The sequence below is a fragment of the Hippichthys cyanospilos genome, chromosome 15 (genome assembly GCF_059441005.1).
Source record: "Hippichthys cyanospilos isolate Australia breed blue-spotted pipefish chromosome 15, RoL_Hcya_1.0, whole genome shotgun sequence".
Classification (NCBI taxonomy): Eukaryota; Metazoa; Chordata; class Actinopteri; order Syngnathiformes; family Syngnathidae; genus Hippichthys; species Hippichthys cyanospilos.
The window spans coordinates 7611455-7637095 of NC_142383.1; the positions used below are offsets into that span (position 1 = coordinate 7611455).

Sequence of the window (25641 nt, forward strand, 5' to 3'; positions counted from 1 at the left end):
TTTAATCAACTTACTTTACATAGTGTTTTTAATGCCATACCATAGATGACCGTTTTTTCTTGCTAAACATGATTGTTGTTTCATAACAACCTTACATGGTCTTTTTAATGCCTTACTGTATGTACATCACCTTACAATGTAGTCATTAAAAATACTTTAATTGTTCTCATGAATAAAAAAAAACAAAAAACAAAAAAAAGCGATATTACATCATTATATCGTTTTTTTTAATCCTTTAATATACATGAGTATATGTATATATATATATATATATATATATATATATATATATATATATATATATATATATATATATACGTGTTAAAATATTAACGTTACTTGACTAGACAAAAAACCTTTAACTATGTCGTGGGAAAGAATGACATACAATTATTGGTCTTTTTTTTCTTTTTTTTTTTCAGAGAATAGAAGACAATTCTGCATTTGGTCTTTTTTTTCCTCCCCCAAAATATTGGCCTACTATACAAAAACGCCAAAACTGAAATACGGCTTGATTTTCTAATCGTCTGAAAGGCCTAAGAAGTGTAATCACAGTTGATAAAAATATATGTATATTTATAACACGAAAATAGAATAGAGTAAAGTGCGAGACAGTAGTAACTATAGATTTGTTTGCCATTCATTTGTCATCTACTGCAGTTCTTACACTGACCACAAGATGGAAACAGTGTGGCGCCTGAAGAAGACTCCATCTCCAGCCTCAGTTCATTTTTATTTTTTTACAAGCAAACAGAAGTTTGACTTGGTTTGTTGGACGACATGCTTGCCTGCAGGTCATTGAGGACAGGTGCAACGCAAGAGCTTGTGTTCATGTCATTCGCTTTCATTCTTATGGCCTGAAATGGCATGATATTGAAGCGACAATTTGCTCATACACCTTGAAACGTTCATGATAGGTCACCAATCACTTTATTGGGAATCAAACGTTTCCTACTTGAAAACAAACAATGCTGCCATGAATAAAGACTTCCAGTGATGATAACAACCATCATAAATATTCATTCCAACTGCTGCTCATTCTCATGGCTTTTTTTTTTTTTTTTTGTAAAGACCTGCTTGGGTTCTTTCACAATGTACAAAAGCAACTGAGTGTGTTATTGTGAAAATCCAGTTCCACAAAAAAAACACCTGCCATATTTACAAGTTGGCTTCACATAGACATACAAACACAAGCGGAAAAGAGGGCGCAACCGTTGGACATCATGTCATCAGGACAGTACAGCAGATATTCAAACATAACATGACAAGGATGCTTTAGGTTTTTTTTTTTTTCAGATAAGGTTACATTTTCTGAACGACACAGCAGTCCTTGAAAACAATGTGCCAAGTAATACTTGAAATACAGCACGGAATACACAGCTTCAAACATTATCAATGGTAGGTTACGTGACAATACCGATTACATTTCATTATGGGTTGTCTTAGGGCCACTCTGAAAAGAAAATAAGAAAAATACACTGAGCGATTTTATAAGTAAAGATATTGTATTTGTGGGGCAAATTTCATATTTTCCAAAATACTCCTGAAAGCCGAGAAGTTGGATATTTGGGGAAAAAAAGTGTATTTAAAAGTAAGAGAGTAGAATGTATAGTAATTTTACAATTATGAAACTTGAAGATTATATAAACTCATGTTTAAGGTAAACTGGGTTTAACATAGGTATATTTAAATAACTATACATTGTTTTATAGTTACAAGAAATGTTGATTTTTTTTTAGATAAGGTCATTTTTTAAGTCAATTTCTTGAGTATTTGGTGTATTTTTCAAATATATTATGAGCAAAGATTTTACATAAAAAGCAGTATGTATATTCCTGTATAAATGGTATATTACTGTATTTTTGTGATGGTACATACTTATTTTCAGATTACAATGGATTATTTATTTATTTTTACAAAAACTTCCCTTTACAATCTTATTTGACAAGAAAAATATGTCAGAGTGGTCTTTTGTAATGGCTTAATGGAGGTGTAAATTGGGAACAAAATACAGTAAGGGGGTCTTGCATCTTGGTTATATAGTTGAGAAAAATAGTTACACATTGAAGATTAAAATGGACATTTTACTCAACAATGTCCTTTTTAAGTTTAAACTTTTCATAAGAAAGTTGTTTGTTGATTAAAATCTTTATTTACACGGTAAAATGTGGCTAATAATGGCTTAATTGAGGCATGAATCAGAAAAAAATAACAAAGTTGTCTTGCACCTTGTAGCATCTTGGTGGGGAAGCAATAAAATGTACAGTACTTTTTCTTATCTTTTTAGTTTGGCCCTAATTCTCCTTAGTAATTTCAACCATATGAGTGTGAAAGAGTGGCAGGGTAAAAGTTCCAAAAATGGACGGTTGGTTACACTAACAAGGAAGTTGCATTCACAGTGTCTCCTTTTGAAGTAGAAAAGCACCACATGATCTGGAAGTTTGACAGACTTCAAGACAAATGTAATGGGGCACACATCCAATACTTAAAAAAAAAAAAAAAAAAACAGTGAATGAACACAAGTGGGGACTGAAAACAGACCCTTGAGGGACTCCACTTTGGGACATTTTGTGTTCCACTGTTTTTTTTGTCCAAACAGTGTCTGACATCATCAGTTTGTTCGCTTAGCACCTACGGGGCATCACTTGAGGGAGTAAAGCAACTCGGCGGTGTGACAAAGCGCCAGAGGGTGCGCCGACGAGAAATACTGGCAGCACAGCCAGTCCTCCAGCTCGGCGTTGCGCTCGGGCTCCAGCGACCGCTCGGCGAACTTCATCATGAGCAGCGCCCGCTTCACGTCCAGCCAGTTGAGGAGGCCCTCGTGCCGGGCCCCGTCGGCCCTGGGGACGCTGCCGCTCGGCCCGCGCCTCTCCCACTGCTGATCCATCAGGTCCTTCCTGGGGCCCCACAGGAGGCTCTGCAGGATGCGCTTGGCGTCCTGGATGTGGATGCGCTTGATGGGATCCGGTTGGAGCAAGAGCCGAGCCAGCCTCTGGAGGCCGCTGGAGTACAGTGACACGGCCGGGATGGCCGGCAGGTCCTCGCAGAGGTAGTCCTGCTCCTTCAGGGCTGGACTCACCTTCGACAGGAAAACAAATACAATACTGTAGTTACACTCAAGTTTCAAATCTGAATTCCATCATTGGAGAGAAAAAAAGTCAGTTTCCCTCCATCCATATATACAGTATATATACAGTATATATACTGTATATACACAGTATATATACTGTATATATACTTTTCAAGAAAAAGGTTAAGAGAATAAATTATATTCCCAGGTAAGAAATCATTTATCTAAAGTATTCTATAAAAAAAAGTTAAAAAATAAATAAATAATGTCTAATAGCTCCAGTGTCAAACAGGTGTCAAATTCAAGGCCCGGGTGCCAGATCTGGCCCGCCACATCTTTTTATGATGCAAATGCTGATGTAAGTTCAAGTTTCTGGTTAAAATATGAAATTCGCATGATGTCTCCAAGCTTTCCCAAAAAAATTGAGGAAAAAACAAACTATTTAGTTCCCAATCTGTCTTTTGAACAGTTTTCACCGGCCTCTGATTTCAAAAGAATACAAACTTAATATTTCTTATGGGCCTTTGACAGAAACTATAACTACAATGTGGCCCACCGTATGAATTGAGTTCGACACCCCTGATATAGTCGGACATTCCCAGTCTTTATATTCCAGACCAGAGTGACATATTGTCAAGCGATAGTGGTTTTCCTCCGGGGCTCACCTCAAAAGGGTTGGGCTGATGGAGAAGCTCGTAGATCAGAATGCCAGTCTGAAACTCGTCAAATTTGCGGTACTGAGCGGCAGAAACGATCTCGGGCGCCAGGCGCGCGTGGTCCCGCTTGACGCGGGGGTCGGCGCTGGCGGATGCGGCGTCCTCGGCGGAGCGCCGCTTGGCCTTGGCGAAGTTGCTGATGAGGAGGCGGGGGAGCTGCCGCTGATTAAAAGCGCCGCTGGTTTCCGTCTGCGGGGGCGACGGGGCGGGAGGGTGGGGAACCAGGAGGAGGTTCTCCAGGCACAGGTGGCGGTGCGTCACCCCGTGCTCCTTCAGGTGCTCCAGGCCGTGACACAGCTGCAGCAGCAGGAAGCAGACGCGGCGCTCGTAAACCTCCGGTTGGCTTTTGTGGAAGGACTCGAACTCGCGGGCGAAGTCGGCCGCCGTCTGCCGGGGGATCTCGGGCGCGATGACCACCACCCGCTCCCGCTCCGCCTGCCGTCCGCCGGGCTGGGGCGGGGAATCCGACTCTGGCGATGTCGCCGCCCGGTCGGCGGGCAGCATGCTCTGGGGGACGCACGCGAGGAAGTGGCCGCAATCCTGTTGGAGGTTGAAGTGCGGGGGCATACTCTGCTGCACCGACAGGCCGTACAGGTGGCCCTGCTTGGCCTCCGCAGACGGACTCTTGCAGATCTGACCAGGCGGGATGAGGGCGAGGCACAGATGGGAGGGAGAAGAAAAGAAACGAAAGAAAGAAATGTCATTTTTGGTCAATATCTATCGGCTCAAATCCTTCATCAGAGCCATTTTTCCCGATTGCTGAAAAACTTCCACTAAGCAAACGTTAATTACGATATTGTTGATCTTGTCACAGAGATTTACTGGAGTGATTATCTTGTGGTGTGTGCTACAAGACTGTTTATTTTTCTTCCCTTGTGCAGAATTTTGATCATTTTTAGGCAACATCAGGCTACGTCATTTTCACACTCCTGATAGTGTGTTTACTAAGCGGTTGTGCCATGTTGAACTTTGACATGCACCGTCACCATTTGGGTGAAATTTCAGCTCCCAAGTGTGGGTGAAATTTTAGCTCCCAAGTGTATTATTTTAATGCCTTCCCTTTAATGTGAAGTGACTTTGACGTATGGATCAAAGGATTGGACAAAATACCGCACAAGGGTTAACACACAAAGAGCTCTTTTGACTGTCTCCCACCAAAAACAAAAACGCCGGGAGCCAAAAATGACATCTAACAATAAGAAGATAACACTGCATATAAGTAATGATAATAACATTTTAAGTAATAACCCTATGTTGGTCAAGTGAAACTTGCAGACCCCCATAAAAAAATATTACTGTGCCATTATTTTTTTCCTGATTTTCTCACGTGGATCATGCAGTCAGGTGTTGAATTAAGGATAGTTTCACTTAATATAAAATATATATTTGCAAAATACTAGCAAATTAAAATGTTTACAGTATGAGCCAAAAGTTTGGAAAAACCTTTCAAACGACATGGTCAAATCATAGTTGAAAATATACGGTTGTGGACTAAAAGTCATTCCAGGTCAAAAAGTAAAATCCACATCGTAAAGCTCAATGAGAAAATACCAATGGGCGAGTACTGGTACAAAGTGTTGTATGTAAACGAAACTTGGTCTTATTTCAAAGTATTGGTACTTGCTAGTAGCGTCAGTGGTTTTCAGATCATAAAATAGAAATGACTAATGATAAGAATGAAAAATTGCAATTACTTTCATACAATTGGAAGAAAAAAAGTGCTCTCTTGGGAAAGGTAAACCTTTCTTTAAAATGATCCATTGTTTTTTGGGGAAGCTTTGGCATATGAAAAACATTTGGTGAATACTCAGAAGTGGAGTATGAGTCTGAAAAAAATGTGGTATTTCAATTTTGTTTGAATTACTCATTATTTTCCACAGTCATTGAAAGCCACAGCAAAAGGACGAAAGGGCCACATGCGACTCTGGAGCCGCGGGTTGCAGACCTTGGCTTGTAATGGGGAATCTTGTAATCTTATAGTCGGAAAACTGTTTGATATTTATGCGAACGGTCAACAACAAGTCTGTCTGAGCCCAGATTTAAGTCACCACGGGAGGATTGGCAGCAGTCTTATACGCCTTCTTGGAAAGTGGGAGACACAACAAAAGGAGTTGGCCTATGGTTTTAGTTGTTTTTTTTCTTTCCCAGAATTTATTTGATGATAAATTCCACCCGAAGATGAATGAGTGAGCCTTCGGGCATCCAGACCGCAGCTTCAAAAGAGTCACTAACAACTGAGTACACACCCCTCCTCCGGTTGTGTTTACTTTGCGCACCCTCGCGGGACCAACCCATCTGAAGTCTCAAAAACAAATAAAACCGACACCAGATTTTAATCTACAGACCATTCTTAACTTGAAAAATCCCGAATAAAAAATGGGCTGTCCTACAAGAATATTTAATCGGACGTTACAGAGTATTCGGATGAAAACGTTTTTTGTTTGGTGTAAAAACATTAATAAACAGAGCACAATTATGAATGATCAATTGTTACAAATATTTTTTTAAAACTAATAAACTTTGCAGTTTATTACTTTCGAGACAAATTTGCCATTTGAAAATGCACATTTGAGTTAGCATGGTTGAAAAATGACCAGTAGGAACAGCAACTGAGTCAGATTGCCAGCATCAAAGTGTGCTGAGACATTAAAGTTTATCACACCAGTCTATATGGAGCATTCGAGCGCTGCTATCTAGCGGCTAATTAATGTTAGATGTGGTTATAACGGAGGGTTAGGGTAGCAACAAACAAACACTGGCAAAAGCTGTAGGTCACGTTCAATGTCAATGTCAGAATCGGCATAGTTAATTGTTTGTTAAAACCCTGAATATTGAATGTGATTTCAAAATAACGCTGTGCTGTTTATTTCGAAAATTGGGAGCAACAAGTGCAATTGAAAAAACGGTCAAGCTGTTGCGTTGCAACGTGCTACTAGGAACAACTTCAGGAAAAAGCTTTCGAAGACATTTGTGTCCATACTATATTTGGTAAATTAAGGTTTATTTTGAAGTTGGCTTTCTCAACACACTTCTGGCATGTTTTACATTGTTTCTATGGTTGGGTTGACATATTTTACTTGATGTATACACTATGAACATAGTGGGAATCCGGGGCAAGAAAAAACACCTCTAGCAGTTTATTTAACCCAATTGCTCAAGTTATCAAGGACTTGTTTTGGTCGTTGTTTTGAAGTGCTTTCTCTCAGCCCTGAGACAAAACCTAAACAAGAGAACATATACATTACCTTTACGGCGTAGGAGTTGCTGGGGTCAGAAGCACAGGCGGCAGAATAGTAGACAGCGTCCCCCGCATTGCAGCTTGGCTTGTTGGACGTGAGCCTGAACAACGACCAGTTGCTCTCCTCAAACCTCAGCCGGTTCCTCTGCGAGCCCGTGAAGTGCTCCTCGCATTTGAGAGCCAAGCGTCGCAGGGACTCCGCGTACAAGCCGCCTAGCTTGGAGTACACGCCCTCCCGGCTGTCTATGTTGCTCAGGAGGGTCTGCAGCTGCAAACTGGAACCCAGGTTGGGTGTGGGCCCCGCTTCTGAGGTTGTAAAGGGCGCGCTGAGCTGAGGGGAGGAGGAGCAGGTGATGCTACTTCGGCAGTGGACACCTAATCGTCCATGATTCTTGAAAGGATCGTCCAATGCCCGAGATCTGGAGGTTCGGGAGAGTGGGGCATGACAGCGCTCCAGAGACTCATTGGAAGAGAAAACAGGTCTCGGGTCGACTGGACTGGAGGGTAAACTGGCCCGGCAGCTGGAGTCATTGGGTCTGCACACGTTGTTTTCCGAGCCGGTGAACGGGAGGCGTGGGTAGGCTCGGACAAAAGCTTTGGAAGCCGCACTATCGGGGGCTGACACGGTGCGGTTGACCACTTTTTTTTCCGGCAGTGGGGGTGGCTGGTTAGCCGTGATGCTAAAAGTTGGAAGGCGCGGAGAACCTGCCGGCGCCGCCGCTGGACTTTTCAGGAACGGAGAAGAGCAGGACAAGCGCGATCCATCCCGTGAACCTGGGGAGAGATGGAAGATCAAACTTTCAGTCAAGCATCCGTAAGATTTCAGCATCCACTTCCTGCAGACAATATTTTTCTTCCTAATTCATCTCAGTTAAAATCCAGTTACCTCTTGCCTGTTGAAGAACCGGAAACTTCCACAGACCAGGACTCATATTGACGTCCCAAACTCCGTCTTCCGAACACGCTTGAGACATTGGTAAATTGAGACTACGTGGTGACTTTTAGCGCCGGAGGAGTCAGATACTGAGATAATTGTGTGGTGCGGCCTCCAGTAACTGCGCGGAGGATGTAGCCAATCCCTTTTTCCCCCTCGTTATCGGACTCCATAATTATCTCTTCAAACAAGGCTGGAAGCCAGGAAGTCACAGGATAGCACAAGACTTTTTTTTTTAATCTAAAAAACATATGTGACATTCTGGTTGTTCCCTGTCTCAGGTCTTTGGCGAGGTAATAAAAATGGTTTCTGGCGGCTTGTCTCAGTCACAACATTGTGTGAAAGAGGAAGCGATAAGATGACAGACAGCCGCAATAAAACCTTGGGAGTTCCTCTACTTGTCTGTGTGCAGTTGCTCTGGACAAAGTGCATCGGGACAGTCAAACATAGTCGCAAATACTTCCTTATTGGCACTTGGACACTAACTAGTTACAAATGTATGAATTAAAAGTATGAATTAAAAAGGAACTCACCAATTTGCAAAACGTTCAGTTACATGGAGAAGTGCGTATTTTATCTGATGATATTAACTTAAATTTGCAGTGTTTATTCTGCAAAATATTCAAATACCACTTCAACTTGTCTATGAGAACTGCAATAAAGTATTTATGTCATTAGATGTTTAATGTCACTAGAATCTGACGCCTCTCAGCCATTTCAGCCCACCTTATTTACTGACATTTTGATACAGTTGAAAAATATTTAGTTTGGTCATGTGGCGTTCATATGTTGACCTTTGGGCCCTTGGGAGGTCAATTTCAGTCGATAGTAAGAAGCAAAATGGCCACCCCTGATATGAATAAAAACCAAGCAGTAAAATCTACCCGGTTTGATCGATCTAAGGGGGCTTCCATTTTGTCACTTGCCTGTTTTGTTTGTTTCCATGTTGTGTTGACATGATGGTACCAGAAGAGTTTTTTAAGTAATGTTTTGTTTTGTTTTTTTTAAGAGAGAAGACTTGAAAGATTAATATAGGGCTGTCAGTATCACATATTTTCAAAATATTTTCTTTGTTTTATAATCTACTGAGGTTGAACATAATTTGGAGTGTATACAACTACAGTACTCATTTATAATCTTCTATACAAATTTATAGATAATATTTTTAGATAGCACCATCCAAGGTCATCAAAGATTAACTATAATTTATTTAACAAATGCATGCTGTTATATGTACTGTAAATTGTTTTTAAAGTCATTCACTGATCATGTTTCAAAAATATAACCTGAGTAAAATTGAGAGTGAAACTGCCTGTTATGGGGTCAATAATTTCCTCTTCTTTGTAGTCTTCTTGATGAGCAGATTGGCTGGGCATGTTTTGTGCTTGACTGCCCCCTACTGGTTAAAATTTAATTTAAAATGAAACTCCTAAATCAGTATTTTTAAGCACACAAACGTCACCAGCCATTTGGCCACTAGGTGGTGCATCCAAACAAGCAATGGAGCCATATGTCAAGACAGTCTTTGCATATGTCTTCTTTTTCCTTTGCCAAGTTCCAGTGCAGTATGCCTGTTCCACTTTGCAATTACTGAAAAAAATTGAGAATGATCCCAAACTTTTGTCTCTCACTTTCTGCCATAACAACAATGCATACCTCTGCAAGAATGGTCTGTCATTATTATTATTAAGACTATTATTAGTACTAGTATTGTTAGTATAAGTTGTATTAGTTAAGGTCTATCCAGGATATTTTAGTCAATCATTTTAAAGTCCTCACCTGACCTGGTCAACTTCTTTTCACAGCCCGAAAAATAAATTGTTTATATATTCACAAATATAACTTTTAAAAGCATCCGCTGAAACATTATTTGGGGGCTTGCAAGTAACGACATACACTCATTTATATAAGAAAAACTGGTTGATATCACCGAGGGTTCAAAAAAAGAGTGCAAAAGGTATGTGTTAAGCAACTTTACACATTTCCTTGTATTTATTAGACTATAAAAAGCTTTGACTTCAGTAGAAATTTGTGTGCATGCCTGACCTTGTTTTTCATTATGACTCCAGAGTTCACTTCTTCTTTGTCTGTTGTCTAACCGCAAAAGCAAAGATGACCATGTAGTTTCACTTTAATAGCCACTTTTCACCACTGCACTGGCTTTAGTTCTCTCAGGTCGGGGCTTTAAGCTTTTCACCTTAAAATTGTACTGCAGGGAAACTGCAGAAACCATTGAATGCATCGGTTGTAATGAGAAGCTATAACCTATATTTACTTCTCGATGAATTTTATTGGAGAGGAAACAACAAAAAGACAACAAGAAATTGCTGCAGCTAAGTGAAGACGTGGAACATATACAGTATAACAAACCAACAGTCCTCAGCCCGGTACAGATCCGTGGATCAACTGGCACTGGGTTGCATGGGCCGCACCCGAAATAATGAATTATTTCTGTGTTATGCATTTTCCGAGTCTGAAAACTGGCTGAATTCTCTTGTATTCGGCACTTGAGTGCCAAAATTGCACTCACAAAGAAGTAAAATGAGTAAGAATCAGACGTCTTTGGAAAGGGGAACCGACCCAGCCAAGAGACAGGAGACGAGTTGACAATTTTGAAGAAAAAGAAAGCATTTCACAGGCAATACCAGGAGTCCTACTTGAAATAATGATTTCTCATTGTAAGGACTTCCAACCGCTACTTCCCAGCCAAAAAGGACCGACAAACTGACAAAGAATGGAACTCGACCTATTTGTTAACAAACCAGGTGAATCAAGCATGGCTGTGCAAGATGATGAGCTTGCGAGTGAAGGCAACCTTAAAAGTATCTGTGTGAAAAGAGAAACAAGCTAATCGCTGCTATTACTTTGGGGCTAATGGTGAGTTTATATTTTATGTGCACTTTATATTTACCACTAAAATTCTCAAGCGTTGACCGGTCCATGGTGACAAAAAGGTTGGGGACCCTTGCTGTAGAACATCTATTAGCATCAGGCGCTTATGCACAGCCAACAGGTTAAGCTAACATCTGCTTGTTCATTTCAGGTGACCTCAAATGTTAAACTAAAAAACAAAACAACAACAAATGCACTTTTGAGCCTTGGCAAATGATAAAACTTGTAAATAAATGACCTGAGTTTCAAATGTTCAAGTCCAACAACTGATTACAAACACTTACACATGGTTTACATTACCTACTACTCATCACTAAGTAATAAAACAATCGGTTGAGTGGAAACCATATAATGGAAAAAGGCGACTCACCTGCATCAGAAATCAGACTGTCGGTGGAGGCAGTGGGTAGGCCGGCGCTGCCCAAGTCTCGAGGGGACGTGGCGGCACTCTCAAGCGAGCCGAGCTGGACGCAGCGGTTCAGCTCCATGTTGCTGCTGCTCAAGTGGCCAGACACTCTGTGGCAAAGACAGACAAGAAGAAGGCTCAAAACCACAGCACAATCACATTTTATTTTTTCATATTCACTTCCTGATTCCGCACAATAATTGTATCCTCCAACTTCCCACCAGCGCTTCTGAAAAAGGCGCACGTGCCCATTTTCCAATCAAGGCGACCAATTAAGGAGAGTGACAGCCACTCACGTGTGTAATCAGTGGCGCTAATGGCTGGAGCAAACAGCATTCCATCCCAGCCCTCCCTTGCCTCTATTACAAAACGACTCATGCCTCCATCAATCTCACGGCCTTTGCCTTCATTTCTGTCATAAATCAGTGGACAAAGATGACGAAATTAAGGTACAGTTTCTCAAAGGTTTCTGCTGTTATTTTAGACTCCAAAGAAGTCGCCGTGAAGGCGTATAAAGCAAAGGCATGTCTGTGCACGCCTGTGGACGATGTGTTTCCAAAACATCAGATTTTCAATGTGGAAAGAATGTCTGACGCCGCCCGGTAGCCGTGAGAGGATGAGCATGGCCCTGCAAGTCTCCAACAAGGTTTGGTTTTGGTTTAAGACAATAAAATGACAGTTTTCAAAAATGACAGAAAACTATGAAAAAATGTTATGTATTTTTTTTTTCCGACTGCCAGGTACTGGGTATTTACTACAGTGGTTCTCAAACTTTTTTCACTTATCTTTTCAGCCATGTACCACGAGGCAGTGCAAAGCATTTTTACATGAAGAAAAAAAGGAATTAAAACAGTGCTGTCCCATTCATGCCTGCCTTATTAATTTTTGGAACTACTTTTGTCGTGATATTTCTAAGCATAACTAATCCAGAAGACAGATTTTGTCATGTCATCAGTCTGATTTCCTTCATCTGCTGGGAAATTGTGTCACAAATGACATTGTGTATCAGTAATAAAACAAAAAAAAAAAGCTAAAGGCATGGAACATTACCGTAATAGAATTAGGCAGCAAGTTGCATATTCTAATTAATTTGCTCATAATTTGAAAAGAAACATGCACTACAGTATGTCTCTTTACATAATTTAAAACCATTAATTAAATTGCTGATTGCAGCTGAAATCCTTTTCAAATCACACACATCCTCTGAGGTACCTTTATGTATCCCCATTTGAGAATCACTCGTCTTTTAAATACAAGAGTTTACTTGTACTCAAATATATTATTTCATTATATTTGGAGTTATTTCATTATTTTTTTACTATAGTCTTAGCATTTTAATTTCTTTAAATTAGCTGTAATTTATTGTACAGATGCATTTTTGAAACGTTAAATTGTATGGATGCATTTTAATAAAGGCAAATAATTATTTTATGCACATTCGCCATTGTTTTCCAACAAAAATCAATTATAAAATATAACGTAAAAATTATTTAGGCAATAATGCATGATGTCAACATAAGTCCAACGTGTGGAAAGAAGAGTATTCACATATTTGATAAATTAGCATGGCTGTAACAATTTGTTTACAGGCATGATTTTTTTAATGATACTTTATAATGTATCAGATAAAATAACAAAAGAAATAAAACTGCAATGGATGCATAAGAAGTTTGATTTTGAAAAATAACAGAAATTAGCTTCATTTTTTTAAATGTCATTTTTCAAGTACAAAAACTAAAAGGCAACATGTCACAACACAAAAATGCACAAGTCACCAGGATGTTTGTGGCAGTTATTTTTGGGATGTCTGCTTTTAGCCCAAACAGCACTTAATCAACATCCTAATTGCACATTTCCTCCTAACAGATCTCAACACTTCCCTTTGCTATAAAAAGATGCCACACAAGCTTGTCATTTACAATTCTATGACCGCGCTGACCCGATTTTACAGCTATGAATTCCCCATTACTTACTACACACTGCGGAAAAGTGATAGGAACGGAAAGACCGTGCGATTACATGGAACTGTTGTACAACACTGAATCATAACCAAAGAAAGAGGAGTGTGTGAAAGGTTATCTTGCCTGACATTAAAAACATGACACATTGTATGGAGATTTGAGCAAGGTGGAGCTTGGAAAGAATTTGGGCTTACATAGAATTTCAGAGGAGGGCCACAATGTGATGCAACACCTTGATACAAATGTGCAAGCTTTATAAAAGTTATAAGACTAGGCTCCACCAGGGGATGTTGTTCTTGGGAAAAGTTATGATTGTAGGACTGCACTGAATGATCCTAAGATTCTGTTTTTATTATTTTGGCCCTTTATCTAAAGTGAATCATGTGAATCTGAATCTGTTAACTTTATTATTTTAAAATAAGTCATGCAAAAAAAAAAAAAAAAAAGCTAAACCTGAGTTAAAGATTTGATGCTATAGTTAGTGCTTGGCAGAAATCATGTCTGACAACATGTAAGACACTACCTTGAACTCCTACATTTTGTCGAGCTTCAGATGTTTATTTTCCATAACATGTTGCAATAAATATGAAATCTCCAATCTTAGGAGCCTTTCTGATAATGTGTGACAGAAAGTCCTCCAAGAGTAAACTTGGCATTAGTATCCCCCTTGGTTTTTGTGGTTCCGCAGCTCTTTCTTTTGGAATGAGTCATGAAAAATGAGCTTGAACTTCCTGATGCTCTTTGAGCTTAGGTCTTGTGTTAGATCACGCATAACATGCTTTGTTTGAAATAAATAGTTCATCTTTATTTGGAGAAGTAGAAAAATGGAAGAAAAAAACTGTAAAATAACAATCCCCCCCCCCTCCCAAAAAAAAAGTCAGAATCAGCAAAGCAGTTCATTAAAAAAAAAAAAAAAATGCTCAAAAAGGTTTGGCAAGGGGTCTCATTCAAATCGCTTTAATTGCTTTAATTTTTAAGCCCATTATTAAGCCATTTAATAATACACCCACTGAATAGCCCACTGACCGAAACTCTGAGAAGAGTTGCTGAAGCCTCGAATGACAAAACAAAACATATCCAGATAGTTTGCCTTTTAATTCTCACAAATTTAGAAGAATCATTTTTGGTTTGTTGCAATTTAATTGCACAAATATAGGAAAAGATAGCGATTGTCTGTCTTGGAAGTAAGTTAAAAAAAAAAGGAATAAGCTGTTTAAAGATTTTTAATTTAATGGAGGTCTGGTTATATCCTGCATTTTTAAATTGCAAAATTGCGTGCAACTTTATCTGGAAAATCACAACTCTTGCCAATAGAATTCCGAATTGTACAAACCTTGTTAAAAACACCCTCTTCTCATTTTCTCATTTCTCATTTCTTGTCTTGGATTTCCCCGAAGCATGCAGATGTACCTTGTGGTTGGGCAAGTGAAGATTTTAAACACAATTCAGGCAACATCCCTAAACCAAAAGACAAAGCGTCCTACCTCATGATGAAGAGACTGGACTGGCAGGCTCCACCCCAAAATAAACAACAAGCTTCAGGATCAGCCTTTTAGCTGTCTAAAGCCCCCACCGAAGATGTAACCTAACCCAGGCACCACCCTTGCCATTGCTGTATTTAAAGCTTCCAAATCAAGCGCTCCTATACGCCAGCGCTCAAATGGCGAGTGATGAATTCCTGATCTATTAATTCGACTTCTATTGATGGACGCTGTCACTGCCAGTTTGGGACAGTTTGGGTGTTGCCCCGGGCAACAATCTGTTCAGCAGATCCCCCCTCCCTTTGGCAATCTTCAGCTGATTTGCTCTTGAAGCGTTTTACGATCTTTTACAACCTCACGCACTGAGTATACACACACCTACAGATGACTGAAGAGTTAGAAGCCAGGACTAATGCAAAGGCACAATTGACAAAAAAAGTGCACTTTTACGGTGTAACCAAAGCCCCATTTCCTACTCCTCAAACCATCTGTGGCTTTTAAATGATTCAACACATCATCATGCGTCAAAGGGCACATGCAAATGCATCAACTTGTTGGGTAAAGACTATAAAAAATACTCAAATAAATACAAACGAAAGTACACAACCAACAGATGCTCGGTGGTATAACGAGCATTCCACAAGCAATGTTAACCGGCAAAAAAATATTGTCATTAAATTTTCACATACGATTGGCAACACTGTCAAAACATTTGCAATGACCAATCACAGCTTGCCTGTTTTCTGAATTTGGACATGTTATGCTCGCAAGATGAACAGTGATTGGTCTGAGCCCTGAGCAACTGCAATGTCATTTTTATTTGATAGCAAGTGGCAAAATAACAGACATTGCTGCTGACAAGTGTTGGGGATCAAAAAAGTCTACCAAGTCAGGTAAGTTAACTTTAAAAATAAATTAAACAAAAAAATAATAAAGATCTCTCTTATAGCATGTTTGCACCATCATTTTCTCCGCGGACCTCTCTTACTGACATATGTGATGTGGCAATGGTGGCAGAAATAGACTCCACCCCAAAAAAAATCATCATTTTCATTTAAAAAAAAAAAGTGACCAAAATGAAGTCACATTACTTAACCCTAACCCTAACCCTAACCCAAAGTAAACTTGTATATCACAACAGGAACCACCTCGCTGTAGGTTACTCGACTCAGTACTCATGGAATAATATTGAAGCATCGTCTGTAAGTGAGCCTGAATTAAGACACTATTATATGTACGATGTATATATAACTTAATGTTTGTTGACCTTATATGGTAATTGCTAGCATGCTAAGGCTTTTTACAATTGCTAAACGTTTAGCACAGGAAAATGTTTTTGCTGTAAAAGATAATAAATTCAAGATTAGTAAATTATTATGAAACAAATGTATATACTTTTTTCATTGTGGGAATCATCCGATTTTCAAAAATTTGAAAGAAATCAAGAGCTGTGCAAAGGTTAAAATGTCTTTTCAAAACACACTTTGTGTTCTGAGAGAATTTCTTTTTTTTGACAATGTTTTCAAATAGGTCTTGTTTAAAATCAATAATCATTATCATTGACAAGAAAGAACCGTATTCCCACAATGCCATTATTAATAAATCTGTTTCAGTCTTGTCTAGTTAATTAGCAGATAAATTATGAGAATCATGTAAACTGCTAATTTAAATTGAGCGAAACCAAATAACCCTCTCTGATACTAACTTCAAAATATGGTTGTACGTTTTTTTTTTTTTTTTTTTCCTTACTTCGTCAGCATAATTTAAATTACGCTCCAAATTCTAAGCACTTCAACTTGACGAAATTGCACGATTTAACTTTGTTCTCCCTCTTTTTTTTTTTAACACCTCAGTGTATCAAGCTGCAGCCAAAACAAAGGTCACCATTTAACAGTGAGTTAATCAAATTGAAAAAACAATAACTCACATTACGATCATGAATAGAACAAGGCGTGCATTGAGGAGGGATGATGTGTTTGAATGGAGACAAAATGAAGCTGCCACAGTGAGTGTCGCACAGTTGACCGCGGTCAGCTACTGTATATATGCGGCATCAACACTATCCACGTCCTATCAGCGAGCAAAATGTATTTACGCTGTCAGGATTAAGTGCCCGTCGTGAGCGCTAAATTATGTAGTATGCGCAAAGCAGAGCGGTGTCACGAATGAATCACAGCGCCATTAATGCTAATGCACAGTCGCAAGTAGGGACAGTGAAGGACAGGAATGTCAATTCCCGTTAATAAGACGCTCCTGCATTTGGTTTACAGTATGTTTACAGTAGAGAAGAATGTCATTCACTCACTAGTGAAATGGTGTCACCTTCAGAAGTAAGATTGTTTCTCGACCCCATTCGTCCGAGAACACCAGATTTTATCTGCTCCCTTGAGCAAAGTAAGATCAAGCTCTGGATGACAGACCATTTTAGTGTGATTTTATCTTCCAAATGTTGGTAGATGCTGGATTATTGATTATCTGATGTACCGTAAAAATCGCCATGTATAATATTCCCTCGCCCCAAAATTATAAAGCATCTTTCTTTTCTCTTGACTTATGATATACCCCGATTTGCTGGCAAATACCAATAAAATAAATACATGAATCCAGTTTTTAAAAAATGCTCTTTTCGTATAGCTACTATTGAGCCTTTCAAAGTATTTTTTATAATCGTTTTTGAAATCATTGAGTCTTTTCGAATCTTTTCATAATTTTAGCAGTGCCAGACAAATAAGGATTTTTTTTAATGTAATTTATTACATATATTAAATAAAACATTTTTTTAAATTAATTAATTAATTTTTTAACAAAAAGACATTAGTTTGGGTGCAAGAATTTAGAATAATTCTTTGCATGGGTCTCCAATCATTGCAAGCAAAAATAAATATTAACTTTGTTTGGAATGACATGTCCAAGAAATTAAGTCAAATTTCAGAACAATGAAAACAAATTTCATTAAACATATTTCAAGATGCAAAGTTATGGTATAGATTTCTGTGCAATAAATAATGACACCATTGTTACTTGTACACACCTGCTGTAAATGATTAAAGTACATGAAGGTAAAAGTTAAAGTAATAGGCAAATATCAGCCATTTGGCTGATTATTTTAAGGACAAAATCGATCAGACTGTAAATTTAGGTATTATTTGAAATTTCTCTAATCTTTTTTTAAATGTATCTCCATTTGTAACTACATTTAAATGTAAGTTTATTTACAGTATGTGAAGTATATAGAGTTACGTTGCTTATGAAATGTGCTGCATATCAGTTTCTATTTCTTTTTTTTCCCCCCAACAACACCTAGGTACAGTTTAGATGGTGGGAAATGTCTAAACTATAGGAACATTTTCTTATTATAATATTCATGCCCCTATGCAAGTTTTATGGGTTTGAGAATTTTACAGAAAGTGGAATCTAAAACTACAACACAGCAGTCAAGGCAACATAGTCCAAAACTCCACTAGGAATCCTTAACCCTTTTATTTTACAACCACAGGAGTTATGAGTACAACTGTATTTTTATACCCTGGGCACTCAGGCATTGGAAAAGGTGCAGATTTTACCTCAAGGGAACAGACTGATCCTATGCTGCCTTCAGAAGTCAAATTGCGGTTCTTACGATAGTACAATATAACATTGAAAGGTTGATTCTTACCTGTGCTGTTTCTTGGGTGGAGGCGGCGGAGGCGGTTGATTGGCCTCATGGCTGACCGATCCTTGCCTCCCAGCTGCCAGAGGCTCCGCTGAGCTCTCGTGTTGCTTGGCCGGCATGCTCCCGCTCCGCTTGGCCTCTTCCACTGCGACGGCAGGCTCGCCATCCCCCTGACAGGCACCGTTGTTAGGCAGGGGAGGGGGGGCCGTGCCTGGCTCTGTGGTCGGAGGGGGGCTGCTCGGGGCCTTGTTGCAGACTCTGGACTCCTTCCAAACAGCAGCGCCATTGACCGGGCTTGTCACACGAGATGTTGTCCGGGGATTAGTAGTCAGCGTCTTCTTTTCAGCTTCTTTCCGCTCTCTATCCTCCTCCTCCTCCTCTTCCTCATCAATACGACAGTTCCAGGCGGAGCTGTGGTGGTGTTGCTTGTGCCAACGCTCAGATGCTGCGGGGCCGGGGTTTTCGGGTTGGACCTTGACGTGTCCCTCTTTGGAAGTAACCACGAAAAGCATAGAGAGTTCGGGAAGGGGAACGGGAGACGATAGGGACGGAGACAGGCTAGAGGCGCCCAGTCTGGGAAGGTCCGGAAGGGGAACCGGCGAAGAGATGGATGGTGACAGACTGGAAGTGCCCAGTTTGGGTGAGCGGGTGGTCCTTTTGGGCGGAATAGGTGGGCTAGATTGAGGCCTGGGGTGTAGCGAGGGGGCGAGGTTGGGTTCTGTAACCAAGGAGGGGGCACTGCGGCTGGGGCTGGGCCAGCGGAAGGCAGTGCTGCTGGGGTCCTGCTGTACTGTGGGGCTTAAGTGGCACTGGGTGCCGATGGCTGAATCGGGGCTGCTCAGGTAGAACATCCTGTTGTTCTCCCCTGTGTGAGTAGCCATCACAGTGATGGTTGCCCGGTGGCTTTCTCCTGAGTGTTCCGAGTTGTTAGTCTGGTCTGGGGACCCCAACTGGGATTGGGCTCCATGTCCCTGGGGTCGGCGCTTTTTCTTTGTGCTCTCTGCGTAAATGGGCTCAGAGTCTGGGGGAGAAGTCAGACACACCGCTTGCGGGCTTTGGGGGCTCCCAACAGAAGCCTCTGTCACAGGCAGTGAATCTGTGCTGCTTCCAAAGGAGGAGGAGGAGGAATCTAATGGACTGTTTTGTTTGGACAAGACAGGAGGTGAGTGGATGGATGTCCGACTGTTATTTAGAGTGTCCAGAGATAAAGCTGAGGTTAGGGAAGTGGCGGAAGTGCTGGATGTCTTGGCGGGTAGCACAGTAGTGCTCCTATAGCTGATGCCGTTGCTATATGATTTGGCAGGACTGGTTGGACCAACATCCGCAGAATTCCGATGAAAAAAATTTGCTCTTTTTGCTGCACTACCTGGGTTATAAGTGCTCATGGTGCTAGGAGAGGTGGTATTATTCTGCTCCCTGCAGGTGTCTTCATTGACCTGAGTAAAATTGCCTTCATCTTGGGTGACCAACATGTTGCTAATGATCATGGAGTCTTTGGACAAGGAAGCAAAGCAAAAGTCAGTCTTGGCGGCAGGACTTTGAAGAGTTGACTCTTTCAGGCCCTTACTACAGTTACTACTATTAATGTAAAGGGAGGATAGATCCAGGATCTTTTTCAGGCCTAAATGCTCCACTGGACTCTTTGTGTTTTTCTGTCAAACACAAACAAATGTTAAAGAAAATCAACATACAGTATGACAGACATTTACATTAAAAAAAAATAAATAAAAATCACCTGTTCTATGTTCATGTTGACATCGGGCATTGAGTCGCCTTTGTCCATGCTCATCATGGTGGGCTTGACGGCGATAGTGGGCTTGCTGTAGGGTGAAGGCGCCGTCACTGCGTCGTCGTCATCGCCTCCGCTCTTCGGACACGCGGCGGCGGGCACGTCGCCTGCCGGGTGGCCTGCGCTTTCGTGGGCGCTGAGCTGGTGGAAGCAGTTCTTGCAGGAGCCGGGTTTCCACACGTGTTCTGCAAAGTCGCTGCACACTGACATCTTCGGCTTCGCTCGATCAGCGGAAGGTCAGAAGCGGCGGTGGAGCGTTGCGGCATGGATGGGACATTCTCTCATTGCTGCCAAGGTTGTGGTGGATTAGGGAGGAAGGGGAAAAAGAGATCACCAGTTTAAAATAAGTAGTTATATTTTGATCAACCTACAAGTACAATCGTGTCGTCATCCGATTCTTCCGAGCAACACGGTTATTTTTGAGCAAAGCATCAAAGAGGTGCTATTTTTTGCTATGGCGTGGTCATATGATGTGTCACATCAAAGCCTGTCATTTAGTCTTACAAAAAATATTTAGTCATTTTATGAAGCGCTTTAGTCTAATGAAATATATTAGTAGTATGTGGGCTTTCAACTGAAGCCTGATACATAATTATAACTAGAGCTATAAAATGGTCGTCGCATCAAGGGCCAAACTGGGGTACTGGGATTAGGCATGGGCCAATAACCATCTTGACGATTTAGCATTATGTTAAAAAGCCATGGTTCCAAATACTGTCTAATACCAGTAAACAGTATGTTTTCTTTTCATGTTTTAATAAAACAAAGGGGGCAATTAAATAGGGCAAAATATGATTGGCTGATTGCAGAGTTGACTCAACAAGCTTCCTCCTTGAAAATAATTAGATAGCAATTACTTTCTTGGTATGCATGGAGGATAAGGAGGTCTTTGTCTTAACCCATTCGAACATTAGCATCACGGTGGAGAACATAACACCTTTGTATGTCTAAACCAAGAAATACACTGCATTTTGATGACGTTGCCATTTCTGGGAGATGACTGAACGCAACTATCAATCAAAATCATGTTGTGACGCCAGGCACGCACTTTGTGGCTTTTTTGGATTTTACAGGATGGCTCTTAAACGCAATTTCAAAAAGGCCTACCAAAGTGCTCATTTTTCACCCAAAACACATATTTATTCTCAAGCTATTGGTAGCCAATTGGTAGCCAGGATTATGCTAAAAGTAAGTGTCATATGATCAGAATTTTGAAGACAATCATTGAGTCCACAAAAAAAATCAGTGATCTGTCAGAAGATGAATCACCATATTTATTTCAACAACTTAGTTATTTACTGTTCAGTCAACTCCCATTATTCACAGGAGACTAGGATTAGACTGTCCCACAAAGAACTATATTTTGTATACAGTATTTGGAAATGTATGGGGGGGGGGGGGGGCAATAAAAGCCTGAAATGTTTCTCAAAAACACTGATTAGCATTTTTTTGGGGGGGGGATTTTCAATCTATAGAAATATGAACTCTTGAATTATTGCCGCTGGAAGCTCAGAACGTCCCTGAAGTGAACAGGACTGCATCTGCTGTAATGTTTTATTTTGCAGGTGCAATCATTTGCGACAGTCAACAAATTATGACATCATAGCCAATCACCAATTTTGCAGAAATGCAAAGTATCTGACGAAAAAATCCATCTGATCAAATCTGTGCGGTCCAGCCAAAACAACTCAAGTTTGCGGACCACGAGAAAATGCGATAAGAAAGACCCTATTAGATTTGGTGCGGATCCAGAAGAACTCAGTAGATAATGCATCATCCTCATGCCAAACATTCAGAGGAGGGTATTTATGAAGGTGTACTATTTGATGCCAAGTGCTACTGTAACCGGAATCTGTTATTGGAGATGAAAACTATCCATCATCTCTTCCAGAGTAAAAACAGCAACAAGGGAGCTTGATCGCAGACATCCATTAGGATATAAATGTCATCTGCGGATGTAACCTAAGAAGTGCTGGCATTTCTTGTTCCCATGGCTTACTAAATTAGAGGCCATGCGCTGCTTGTTGAAGCAAAAAAAATAAAAAATTGCTTGTTGTGAACCCTGGTGACATAAAAGCCCTCCCGGGTCGTCGGCAGCCCCCGACAAGCTGCAAGAAGGACGAGGCTCAAACATCCCGGAGGTTGGAATGTAAGGAATGTCCAAAGGGCGCAAGTCTCACCAGGGTGAATCTCACACTCTGAAAAAAAAAAAAACCTCCTCCTCTTCTAAACACACTCAAGAGTCAGAGCACATGTGTGAGTGTCCTTGCACAAACAAAGGCTACCTCCTTCCGCCTGTTGAACAGGAGCGACAGCGACAGGATCAACATCACTTCACAAGGAGCATTTGTTGCCTGGCATCTCTCTTTATTTTTCCTTAGCCTGCTTTAATTACCTTTCAACAAGGTGTTGCACTCACACACGCGCACAATTAGAAGAGCCCTCAAAACACTCCCAAACATGTTTTTGAATTCAAGACGGATATCCAAAGGACTCCTGAGAAAACACAATTGTGTAGATTTAGGAAGTAGGCGTTTTCCTTTTGGTTTAAAAAATACAAAGTAATTAATTGATGTTTACATTTGACTTTTTTCCATCTGACTCACTTAAAGTTTGCCATGTTTATTTAGTTGTGTTTGTGATGACAGGGAGAACATCGCCTATCAACCTCGCTTTACGCAGTCCAACCCAAACGATGACTGATCAGACGCTAACGTTTGGTTTTGCCATTCCTTTGGCTGTGGTTTTAAAATGGTTTTTACTGTCTTCAGCTCACCGCTATAAAAGTTGACTTGACGTTCGCTTGTATGACAAACATGCAAAACAACAACAACAACAAAACAGTACAAGAGTACCAGAATCACTTGAAGTAATGGACTCAGCAGTCAAAATATCATTTTTGGTCATTTCAAACCTAATTTATTCCATTTTTTGCCAATCACTCTCACAGTGGTGCTGATGAGAGACCGCTGAAAGTACCAGAATCGCTCAAAGTGAGTATGGAGAGATCAGATTTTTTTACACGGGTTACAGCTTAGTCTAAAACAGAAAAAAATAACCAAGTGCATCAAAATGCCTGCAATTAAGTAAAAAGATAAATTAATTGATGAAAAAAAACCAATGTAAATTCTCATTTTACTGCAATGACGCTTCACATGACAAAAACAAAGCCTTTTCCCTTGGGTTATCCACACCCCCCCTGGCATCAACTCAAATCTTGATGCAGGTGAACTTAGTAGCATTCTAAAGGAGTTCTGCAGCATTGTCATTAACTTGGTGGATCTGTCATTTCCCTTTTTCAACAGCCAATCAAACAACAGAGCAAGATAAAGACGAGAGTATCGCCCAACATTTTTGTGCGCTGTCTGTTCTTTTCCCTCCAAAGAAAAACTCCCACTACGTCTCTATTTGGGTCATTCGGACATCTGCCAGCATGTTCAAGGATGTTTGTTTGATGACAGCTAGACCCTACTGCCGACATTCCTCACACTTCCTCAAGCTCAAGGTCCAATATTTCTCACTTCCTCTTACAAAAAAGCAGCAGACGGTCAATCACATGACAACGTCCAAAATAACAGAAATATGAATGTGTTAAGACGTCACCAGGAGGCACACTTGCTAACCAGAAAATTGCACGAGAATGCTGAGTGATGCTGCCACTCAGTCAAAATGCAAAATCAAGACTAAAAAGTATGACTGGAACACTCATTGGTATAATCACACCATACCTGAGCATTCCTGACTGAACGTGACATTGATGTAAATGGAATGGATTTCTAATGGGGCTACTTTGCGGCACGTCAAAAGAAATATGCAAAACCCAAAGCTTAGTTCACCCATTCTAACAACAAGGAAGACAAAATAGTAGCATTCACACCTGCTGTTATCTCAACAATTTCTGAAAAAAAGACATGGCTCACAACTCACGACTGACCCTTGACAAGTCACGGTGACTCAAAGTGCATTTCCAGAAAGCAACCACAATTCTGATTGGGGTCTTAAGATGGGAAAAAAAGTGCCATATATATCACTTTTAAAAAGACGCCTGAGCCAACAATTAATTACAACAAACATGCTGGCTGATGGGGTGCAATAAAAAGGTAGAAAGAGCTCGAGGGGCTTATCAACACACAACAGCTGCTCAAACTGCACTTGGTTGGTTGTTTAGTCACTTACCGTACTAAAAATAATTTGAAGTCTATATTAGATATATGAGGTGGGAAATAGGATTAAACAAACGTTAACTATATTCACTGGACATTTGAGAATGAGAATTCGCCAAATATAGCCCAGCAGTGAGGAGTTGCCCACTCCCGCTACAAAGTGCAGCACAATACAGTTTGAATGGAGCGCTCGAATAAATTATTCAAGTTGTTTTGTTTTTCAAACAGTGGGCAAACGCATTGGTGGCGTTATCAATTGTCGGCAAAAAAACGGTTTGTAAAGTGTTGACAACGTGAATTCAACTTTACCCACTAGGCGTTTATGCATCACCCATGCTTGATTAGGAAAAAAGGGGAAAAGAGAGGTAAAGCCACACACCTATGTTACAAACGTCTTTTCAAATTGACCAAGACACTTGAGTGCAGAAGTACATTATCTATGAATTATTAGCTAGAATTGACCGGAAGCTTACCTGCTCGGACTTTCTTGGTTTTGCCTGGCAACAAGAAATCAAGCACACTAAACCCCCCAAACTAGCCCACAGAATAAAAGTCGCGTGTTAGAATTCCTCCTGGTCCTGGAGCACTGCTAAATCCGTCTTGAGTCTTGGTGACTGTCCTATCCCGAAGGCGACAGGTTCTAAAGGCGCTGGACTGCTTGTTCTTGTGGTTGCGGGCGTGCACGTTGCTGCTGTTTGCTTGAATGACTGTGAATCAATGTGAGTGTGCTGTGCAGAGGTGCAGCACCAATCCTCTGCAGCAGTTTGAAGGGAGGACGGAAGGATGGAGGGAGGGAGGGAGGGAGGGAGGGAGTGGGAGGAGCCCACAGCAGCCATGCTGTCTCACCACTGGTGGCTTTTTATTACCTCCACCAAGGAAAGGGTTGTGTTAATTCCCTGCCTCTTTCTTCATGTTGATTTGGTAACACACCCCAAAAAGTTTTATTCGCATGATGAATTGGCGTGTACAAGAGCTGCACTAATTATTAATCAAATATGCAGAACCGACCAATCTATTATTTATCAAATTAAATACTCTCAAATTCCACGACTTAGTCAAATCCAAAACGGCAGAAATATTGTATGAACAAATCAACTTTGTCGCAGTATTCAGAAGCGATTAAAAATTCGACAGGTTTGCTCTTATAGATAAAGGGGCACATGTGTCTTTAAAAATAGACAAGAACAAACATAAAGCAAGCGTGTGTCTCTGTTAAAGGTTTTCACATATGGAATAACTTTGAAGCTGAATTGAAAAGATGTGGATCACTCACTTGTGTTCAAAAACAGATTTAGTAAATATAAAAATCTGTACACTTATAAACGTTTTTTTTCCCAAT

The 25641-nt window shown here is 40.5% G+C and overlaps 1 protein-coding gene across 2 annotated transcripts; it reads right to left on the reverse strand.

Moving 5' to 3' along the window:
- Positions 1 to 911: 911 nt before the first annotated feature.
- On the reverse strand, positions 912 to 25005 carry prag1 (PEAK1 related, kinase-activating pseudokinase 1). Of its 2 annotated transcripts, XM_088435953.1 has the most exons (7): positions 24776 to 25005; positions 20086 to 20426; positions 18354 to 20002; positions 11221 to 11366; positions 7032 to 7798; positions 3736 to 4419; positions 912 to 3079 (listed from the first exon to the last, which is right to left on the reverse strand). In XM_088435953.1, the coding sequence occupies exons 2-7, from the start codon at positions 20347 to 20349 to the stop codon at positions 2642 to 2644; spliced, it is 3948 nt and encodes a 1315-aa protein (XP_088292079.1). In that variant the 5' UTR covers positions 20350 to 20426; positions 24776 to 25005; the 3' UTR covers positions 912 to 2641. The 2 variants fall into 2 exon arrangements, with proteins under 2 accessions (XP_088292079.1, XP_088292080.1); XM_088435954.1 differs by lacking the exon at positions 24776 to 25005 and having other exon boundaries at positions 20086 to 20511.
- Positions 25006 to 25641: the final 636 nt, after the last annotated feature.